Source organism: Stegastes partitus, unplaced genomic scaffold (genome assembly GCF_000690725.1).
Source record: "Stegastes partitus isolate 25-593 unplaced genomic scaffold, Stegastes_partitus-1.0.2 Scaffold855, whole genome shotgun sequence".
NCBI classification, from domain to species: Eukaryota; Metazoa; Chordata; class Actinopteri; family Pomacentridae; genus Stegastes; species Stegastes partitus.
Window position 1 is genome coordinate 4,536 of NW_007578586.1, and position 9,562 is coordinate 14,097.

The 9,562-nt window shown below is 43.4% G+C and overlaps 1 protein-coding gene across 1 annotated transcript in view; it reads right to left on the bottom strand.

Annotated features, from left to right (window-relative positions):
* Positions 1-3,161: 3,161 nt before the first annotated feature.
* The window catches only part of slc6a8 (solute carrier family 6 member 8), a 32,600-nt gene continuing 26,199 nt past the window's right edge, over positions 3,162-9,562 (bottom strand). Inside the window, exons 7-11 of the mRNA XM_008293066.1 lie at positions 9,407-9,544; positions 9,145-9,247; positions 7,597-7,697; positions 6,820-6,990; positions 3,162-4,994 (exon numbers count right to left, since the gene is read on the bottom strand). Coding sequence (XP_008291288.1) covers positions 4,860-4,994; positions 6,820-6,990; positions 7,597-7,697; positions 9,145-9,247; positions 9,407-9,544 — 648 coding nt within the window. The 3' untranslated portion in view covers positions 3,162-4,859. The remainder of the gene's footprint in view (positions 4,995-6,819; positions 6,991-7,596; positions 7,698-9,144; positions 9,248-9,406; positions 9,545-9,562) is intronic.

The window sequence follows — 9,562 nt, forward strand, 5'->3', positions numbered from 1 at the left end:
ATGATTTCGCCAAAAAACCAAAGTATCCAGAAAACAACCGACAGATTAATCAGCTCCGTTGTTTCCCAACAAACCTTCAGAGTGGGATATGATTGGATGAAAGTAAAGCGTTACGGTGAACTGTTAGCGTCTCTGTGTTGGATTCTCATTTGAACATGGAAAGAAGGAATGATTTGGGGAGTTGATCGGCTGGTCTGGACTCTGCTCTGTCTTCCTTTAGCCCCGTTCAGGCTGGATTCTGTCGGTCAGGGAGGTTCGACCGTTTGCTTCTCGTGTAATTTAAATCCTGTTTTGACTAATGACTGTAAAAGTTGTGTTTTTAACTCTGGATCAGTTTTAATTCTGTCAAACTGTCCCGTGAACAGCAGCAGAACTCTGTCAGTAGCTCTTGTCTGCGGTTTAAACCAGATCAACGGACGACTGTCGCTGATCTGTACGATGCTAAGAAGACGCTAAAACGTACGATTCTCAGTGTGGGCGGCTTTTCTGGAGGTCTGTGGGATCATTACGTCCTCTGGAAGTGGAGGTCATGACAAACCTCTACACATATGTTTCATGTATGTGGGTTGAAATGTGGCCGAGTTACGAGACTGAAAATGAAAGTGCGTTTTTATGCTGACGACGCCGTCCTTTACGTTCAATATTGTTGTTGTTAAAAAGGTCTGAATATCTCAGAATCTATGAATGCTACAGCACTGAAACTCAGTGGACTGCTCCCCCAGAGGTCAGTGCTTCACGTGTCTACAACAGGTACCGACAGCGCCAACGTGTGGCGAAATACGAGCTGTCAAATATCGCAAAATGTTTGGCTCAGATTTTGGTAAGATTTAGTTTGGATGATGGTAGAGGACCTAATTTCAGACTGAATCCTGATGTACTGGGCCGATGACCAGCTGGATGTTGGACCTGCTTTAGCGGCGATTGATGGTTTTGAACTCTTCTGTCCTCGTCTTGTCTTTTACCGGCCAGATGTTTCACCAGGATATAAATTACAGAGAAGCACAGCAGTGATTTTATTCCTCATCTTCCTGAATGCCTTCAAGCCAACGGGCGCTCTGATTGGCTGAGATTCATACAGAAACCAGGTTCGGGTCGGTTTCACTGTTTGGTCTCATGTTCTTTTTTTGTCTGAATTCAATCAAATTCAGGTTTTATATTTTGTCACGGCAGCCTCAGCTGACACAGGGACTCTATATTTATTTGTGTCTGGAAGCTTCCACTGCCTGCTGGGATGATGGTGGACGGTTTGTCCAGACGGACCGACGGACCGACTGACCGAGCTGAGGTAGCTGTAGCGTTACTACTGCACACTGTGGAGATGGTAGCGAGCAACTTATCGTCCCCGTTTCAGCATCAGCTGAACTTCTCAGACAGAAGAAACCAAGAGTTTTCAGAACATCTTAAATGGCAGAGTCTTAGTCGGCAGTTATTCAGCCAACGTTCAGTTTTAAACGTCGGTGTGTTTCATCCATCTGTCGAAACGAAAACTATCTGGAAATGAATCGAACAGGACGAGTGGATGAAATGAAACGCGAGGGTTCGAGCCGTGAGGGGGTCTGAGGGACGTTCAGTAGAAGACACAGAGAAAAGAATAAATCAGCTAAAGCTAGAACTCTTTAAACACTTGAGCACTTTGAACATCAGAAGTCAAAAAAAGAAAACAAAGAGATTCCCTTTTGTGGTGTGTTCAGAGCCACACGAAGCCTCGACAGCCTTAAATCACTGCATCGCAGCAAACCCACAACCAGTAAGCGCCGCTCGCTGCTTGTTCACGCCGGCCGGTCGGACGCTGCTTCAAGGCCTCACAGCACCAGGAAGTCGTACTGCGGTTATTTATCGCTTTACAGTTTGTCTGAACCGGTCTGGTTTCTGAAATTGATGTTATGAACCTTTAAAGCTGCAACTTGCTCACAGCCGGCGCCGCTGATTAAACGTTTGCATATAAAGCTGAAAGGAGTTTAGTTTGAGAGTCTGAATGAGACGTGAGGTAGCCGGACGCTCGACCGGCCGCCGTCGCTTCGCTCGCCGGCAAACGTGAACAAGCAGCCAGAAATCATCATCATCATCATCATTGCAATTACATACTGCATCAAATATAGATAACACACAAAGATATTCAATATATATATTTTTTTGTCGTATTGTTACGTATCAGCAAAATAAAAGCCTCCACAAAATAAATCTCTGATTCATTTTACAATATGTAAAAGAAAATTTCTAACACGATTCTTTTTTAAAAGTGCTAGCAACATTATTTTACAACAATGTGCAAATGCATTTAGTTTTTCACATATTTTACATTCTAATCGTTATGTTTCTCGTGATAGGTGGATGGTGGGTGGTTGCTAGGAGACAGAGTTGTAGACACGCCCCCGCAGACTGCTGATTGGTTAGGTTACAAGCCAGAGCCGTACACAGGACGTCCTGTAGGGTTCTGGGTTTGGCTACGCAACCGATGTGGGCTCTAGAGTTAAGACAACGACGTAAGGCAACGCTTGGCACCGGGCTGAGTCCTCCGGCTCTCATCGCTCTGCCCGCTCACCTGACAGCAGATCAACATCGAATTAAACGACTCGTTTTCTGCAGAAAATGATGAATACGATGCTGTAAGTAATCTCTGCAGAACACAGTGGATCCACTGAGGGTCGAAAGTTGTGTACCAAAGAGTTTGATCAGCAACTCCAGATGTTTTTTAGCATTAAGACTTTGAGGATGTCTTTAAAAATGCTTCTGATTTTCTGCTCAGTGGCTCAGGTTTGTGATGATCTGGACGTAATCTGGAAGTTTGGAAACAACATGAAACTTTCTATGTCTATACCTTGAGAAGCAGTAAATGTGAAGGAAGAGCCAGATCTCACTGGTTCATGAATCAGTTTAACATCACTCATTCAGATAAAGATTAAATCTGATCCTGAAATGTTTCATGAAAACAATCAGCCTTCAACCCTCTGAACTCCAAACAACCTATAAAATAAAAATCCAAAATAGAACCATGTAGCCAGAAGCTGGCTGGATGTTCAGTTTGAACCAATTATTGGTGAGGTTCCATCAGGAAACTTTAGCTTTGACCAAAAGTCATGCCACAAATTTCAAGGACTTTCTGGTTGAACTGCAGGCAGTGTTTATGCAGAGGCGACAACTAGAAAAACAAATTAGATTTATGTATGTAAAATATCATTTCATAGATGTGGAGTCGCCAAACGTTGTTCCAGGGTTGGTAACAACTGAAAAATAATGGGCATGTTGATTCCAGATTCTTTCCATTTTTTTAAAAACAAATACTCAATAAAAAATTTATCTAGAAATCCTGTCATACTGCCAACTGTTTTAAAGCTGCACAGAAGACATCCCGTCATGGTTGTGCTGTTTCCACAGAGGTGCAAGACTTCAGAGCGTCAACCTTACTGTCCTAAATCGTGTTTTCAAACATGAGAGACGCCGGGTTCAGGAGGCAGAGGCGACATTCGGCCGGAGGACGACAGCGACGGTGAGACCGACGAGACGAGGCAGAGAAGAGTGAGAATTGGCAGCCTGGAGCCCTGGAATCGCCTGGGTTCAGCCCTGGAATCGCCTGGGATCAGCCCTGGGATTGCCTGGGTTCAGCCCTGGAATCGCCTGGGATCACCCCACGTTTGGCACTTTGACTCGACCCGGGGGACGCAGAGCGAAGCTGACCTGATTCTCACGCAGGCTTTTAGAGATACGACTGAATAACCGTTGAAACCGTCCTTCGAGCATCAGATCTATCGTCGCCTGAGTGAATCAAACAGATCGGAGGTCAGCAGAACCATGACGGTGCTCAGGAACAGAACTGGTTTCCATCAGCTGGTGATTCACAGTATTTCGCTTTGGAACTTATGAAGATATGTCGAAACCAAGAAACATCTGGACCGAGTGTCAGTTTTAGTTTACAGGCGTAAAGATGTTTTCAGTTCTGCTTCCTGGCAGCGTGGTGAGTTCATGGACCGCTGGTTGCTACGTAACGGTGAGTTTTACCTCCTTTGAACCTTCAGTCCTGCTGCCAAACTCTTTTTTTCATGTCTTCGGAGGTTCTTCGGGGATCAAAAAATGTGCAAGAGACACTTTTGTCACTAAAAGCGTCCTAGTAACTAAGATGGAGGTTTTTATTCCACAAATTAAACTGGCAGTTGTTGAATGTTTGGCTGCAGGACTGAAGATCAAAGCGTTACGGAGCAAATGACCTCTGCTAGCATTTTAAATTCAGTCAGTCTGTCTGTCTAGAACTCTGTCTGTCTTCACAAACAGCCGTTACTCACCGTTATTGGTTTAAATTTAACCATCTGAGCTCAGATGTCGCCAAATATCAGCTAAAAGAAAGAATCTGCGAGCACCAGTCCCTTTGTTAATGATGAGGTGATGGATCGGTGAGTAACGGCTGTTCATCAGGTTCCTAATGTTTGCATGTTCAGCCCGCCCACCCCAAGACAAGATTGCATCGATACCCTTCGTCCAATATGGAGGAAGCCCAACCTCTGACTTCCCTTTGAACACAGTGAGACTTCTTCAGCCCCTCCAGGGTTTGTGAAAAATTTAGGATTAACCACATTTAATCCTTTGATTAGTCAATAAGATTTCCATTTCCAGAAATCGAAGCACTGTACAGTTAAAGAACCCATAAATCAACAGGTTGAATCACAAATCTTGTGGGATGAAGGAAGCATTTCTTGTTCTGGAGGAGCCGCCTCATTCCTTTATTCCATGATTTCTTTCGTAGGTATAAAAACATCTGCAGCTTTGGTCACCATGGTGACGATGAACCAATCAATGGATCCCATGGTGACCTGTTGGAGCCTGGTAGTGTTGGCCAACTTGTCGAGGTGGGACGGATGGAGTCTGGCCTACATGACGCTCTCGAAGATGATGACCTTGTTGTCGTCAGTGCCGGGCGACAGGGAGCTCAGGGACTTGATGTCGGGGGCCATGTACTCCAGGTGATGGGCGCCCCACACCGGCGTGGTCAGGTGGGCCCAGCGCTGCAACACACAGCAGGAAACATCAGCGGTGCACAGGTAGGAAGACACCTGTTCTGTTAAACTTAGAGAGTAAACCTTCTACGGTAACTACAGCTTACTGTAAACAGATGGCCGACATGACAGTGAAGCCAAAGTGTAGCAGAAGTATGATTTACAACTAGAGACACTGCAGGAGTGGCCAGGAGGTGAGGTGTCAAGGTCCTGCCTTCTGAACTGGTGCACAACAAATCTATTGGAAAAATAGCTCATATGTAGCTAGCTAGCTATCAGTTGCTAATCATTGTTATCTAGAAAAATATTTGGCCAGTTCAGGAGGTCCGCATTATGTCCCCACTACGATCTCTACTGTACGCAATCTGGATGTGGCCCTCCATAGTCACCTCTGGCAAAAAGTGGTAGATACATTAGCTAAAAAGCTAGACAGCTAATTTTTTTAGTATAAAAATGATTAGTGGCTATTTCGATGTCCCTCTGCATCTAAAGGATAAGAACAGAAAGAGGTTCTGCTTTTAATACCAATCTATGAGGAAAAGTAATTAACATGTAGCTAAAAAGTTAGCAGATGCTAATCACTGTGATCTAGATAATGACGGGTGGAGCAGGAAGTGGGATCTCAGTACCACCAGGACAAGATTGCAGCGCTCTTTTCTGTCATATTTTGCCTTCACCTTTGCATAGTTGGAAGAAGTGGTAACACAACAGCCATCTGTACTTATAGTGTTTAGCGACTATTGAAAGTAGTTCATATGCTACAGGAGGTTGTTTTTGATTCTTGAACCTCCCAAGTTCTGACTGACTGATGAGCTTTGAGGTTTTTATCCTCGTCTCCAGCTTACCCGACTCAAAGTGTGAATGTTGGTAAACTGCCTGGGACGTCTGAATGACTTTCCTATATATGTGTAGTAGGAGGAGACTGAATAGCTTCTCCACAACATCTACAAAACCAATTATCAGTGACTTATAGTGCAGTCCTGACATTCCTCTCCAGACAGGTTCTCCAGCATTTACACCTTGAGGCGTGAGAGTAAATCAATCATTTATAACTGGAGTTGACATGACGTTGGTCCTGACCCGGGTCCTATATTCATGCAAATGATACTTTGACATGTAGCCTAAAGACTGTTGTGGATAAAGCACCATCCCTCCCATTGGAAAGGCCTCCACCCAGCAGGACTCTGCAACCCGCCACGAAAACTGATCAGCAACAACTCGTCGAACACAACAAAGAGCCCAAAGTGTTGGCCCACCCTCAAGAATCCCCAGATCTTAATCCAATTAGGTAGCTGTGGGATGAAGGGGAGCCCCAACCTGGAACCAAAGGATCTGATGCTAACATGGTGGTTCCAGGTTCCCCCAGAGGTTGTTGTGCCCATGGACAAGTCAGAGCTGTTTTGGCGGCACAAAGGCGACTTACACAATTTTGAGTAGTTGTTTGTTTTGCCTTATACAACCAAGCCAGGTCCAACCCATAGGACCGTGGACACAAGACTTCTGGGGAGCGACCTTTGGTGTCTGGGAATGGGCCCTGTAGGTCCTGCTATTGCTTGATTGGACTGAAGGTTGGATCAATGCCTTAGGCTCTGGGTCATGTTCCTTGAGCCATTCCTGATTATTGTGTGTAGTGAGCTTAGTGTATTTACTGTAGTATAGTGTCGTTTTACTATCGGCCCATGGCCAATATCAGACAGATTAGGGTTTGCTATGTCTCTGGTCATTTGAGTTGCTTGTAATCAAAACCCCAAGTAAACAACTATACAAACTCAGTATCACCCCTTTGAAAATGTTCACACAGTAGAGTGTTGTGGTTTTGTCTCTGTGTGCTGACCTCCTTGAAGGTTCCCTTGGCTCTGAAGAGTTTGTAGAGAAGGCTGACAGGAATGCAGAGCATGGAAGACAGAGCCAAACACCAGCCGATCACCTCCCCCCACCACGGGTAGACGTACACGTTGTTGTAGGTCAGCGGCTTGTAGTTCACCAGGTGGAACAGAAAGATGCCCTGCGGAGAACCAACAGGAACGTGATGGGAACATCGCCTCACATTGGACAGGTCTGAAACTGTCCAATGATTCTTACTGCTGTTTAGAATAATTAAAGAAAAGCACCTCTTACAGTCTTAGTGTCAAAGTCAGCTATTGGGCAACTTACTACTTCCTGTGATGTTAAATGCTTCAGTGGAAAGCAACAGGATTTGTTTTTGACCTCTGAAGACCTCCCATCCAAGACATCTCCTCACTTCTGACTGGCTGGTGGGCAGTTCCAAGTGTTTATTATGAACTCTGCGTGGTGTGAATGAGGGAATGAGTACAACAAACTGTCCACCAGTCTGTCAGAGCTGAGGAAGCCTATTGGATGTGAAAGAGGAGTCCATGTGCCTTTTCCTAAAACTCTATTGAAAAATGCCAAATTCAGTAAACTTCTTGATTTTGTTATTTTCCTTCAGAAGCTGCGGTGGTGAGAGGAAATCTGGTTTGTTTTAAAAGCAACAGTTAGAATGATTCCAGTGGCTCGGTATGTATGTCCATGACGTCTGTTCCTGTAAACGTGTCTTTACTATTCGTATAACGTTGGCGGTGAAGCCTTGAGAAAGCTGCTGTTTACTGACCATGCAGACACATGGAGTGATGAAGGACCAGCACCACTTCATCCAGGGGAACGGCCGGTAGCCAATCATACGAGCTACATCATCCATGAAGCGGTCAGCACCTGCAGTTCATCCAGAAAATATGCAAGACACGTGAATGAATCACTCCCATATGACTGTGACATGTTTTTAAAGGTAAAACTTGTTTCTCTTGAGTTTGTTCATTTGCTTTTAAAGCTGGAGGTGTCTGCTGATGACAAACACTAGAACAGCTTAGTGTGTGTGTGATGTGTGTTTCCAATTTAAATTTGTGTTTGTGATGTAAATTTCCAACAAAGCCTCGAGAAAGCTGTGAGATAATATTCTCTGAACTGTTGTTGAATCTCAATGTGCAGACGTATGGAGTTAAACAGGAGCAGCCGGTAGCAGGTAACAACCATACTGTAGGATGTTGTTTTGAAAATCAAACTGTTCTGTCATTTTTTCAACATATTACACAATAACAAGCTATTTAAGTGTTTCTTTACTACACACTGTACGATGACATTCATACTATGCTGTGACATTTACATGAAATACTGTCACCGTTTTATTACAAGTTTTATGGGACACACTAAAGTATCACATTTCTACCAGCATACGATGACGTTTTTATGACTTATTACACAATGTCATTTTTTACAACAAGACTATCACATTTACTTTACTTTTTTAAAACAGATGATGCGATGGCTTTTTCTTAACATTCTATAGTCATATAATATGACACACTACACTCATACTACAGTGCACTATATTATGTTTTCTGTCACAACCTACTCCATGATGATATTTCTTGACCGTACAGTGACTTTTTTAACACATAGTATACATACATGGCATTTTTACAACATAATATACTATGACGGTATGACGATAGTATTATACTATAACATATACTTTGACATTTTTGACATACTAAATTAGTAATCATGATTTTTTTACAACATACTATATTGTGCCTTTTTTTTATGACATACTATTTTATTTTTACAAACAAGACTTTTTTTCACATATACAAGACTCACATTTTTGTGGCGTACTATTATTTGGCATTTCTATCGACACTATATCATTTTTACTAGCACATCACACTACAACAGATTTTAAAACAGATGATGTTTGATATTCCATATATTATATTTTTAACAAAACACTTTTATAACTATATAACTTATAACTACACGATGATGCTGCGTGACATTTTTACACTTTAACATTTCTGATGACATGCTGTACTTTAAAGTTTTTCTAGTAGGTTACAGCCTTACTGTTGCACACATTCCTACAATCTAGTTGGGTTCAATTTATATAGATATGATCATATATTATGCGTTCATACTGAAATATTTCTGCTGTGATGAACTATGCTTCAGTCTGTGACTTCTGCTGTTGTGACTGGTTACACATCTACTTAGAGACGGCTGCTTTCTGACACACAGAAACACAACCCTGTGTGTGTGTGTGTGTGTGTGTGTGTGTGTGTGTGTGTGTGTGTGTGTGTGTGTGTCTGTGTGTGTGTGTGCGTACCGTAGACCCAGGCAACTACTATGCATTCCCAGAATGCTTGCCACAACAGAGTCATTCCACTGGCCGAATAGTAGTCAAACAGTTGGAAGACGTACATCCCTCCCTGCAGAGACAAGAAATGATGTCATCGATCAGTCTGAGCGTTCCTTCGGTTCCCCGCTACGCCGCTGACAGTTACTAATGAGGACAGTTTTCAAATAAAGGGACTCATTTGAGGCTAAAGTTTATTTATTAACCAACAGACAGACAAAGTGTAACGGACCTGTGTCACCATGGAGAGGTCAATAATGAAGCACAGTAAACAGCAGATCGCCACGGCGATCTCCCTTTTGTAGCGATGGTAGTATTTTCCAGGAAACAGATCCAGGATCCCAGTGACGAACCCCTCGACGCCGACAAACTGCAGACACACACCGAG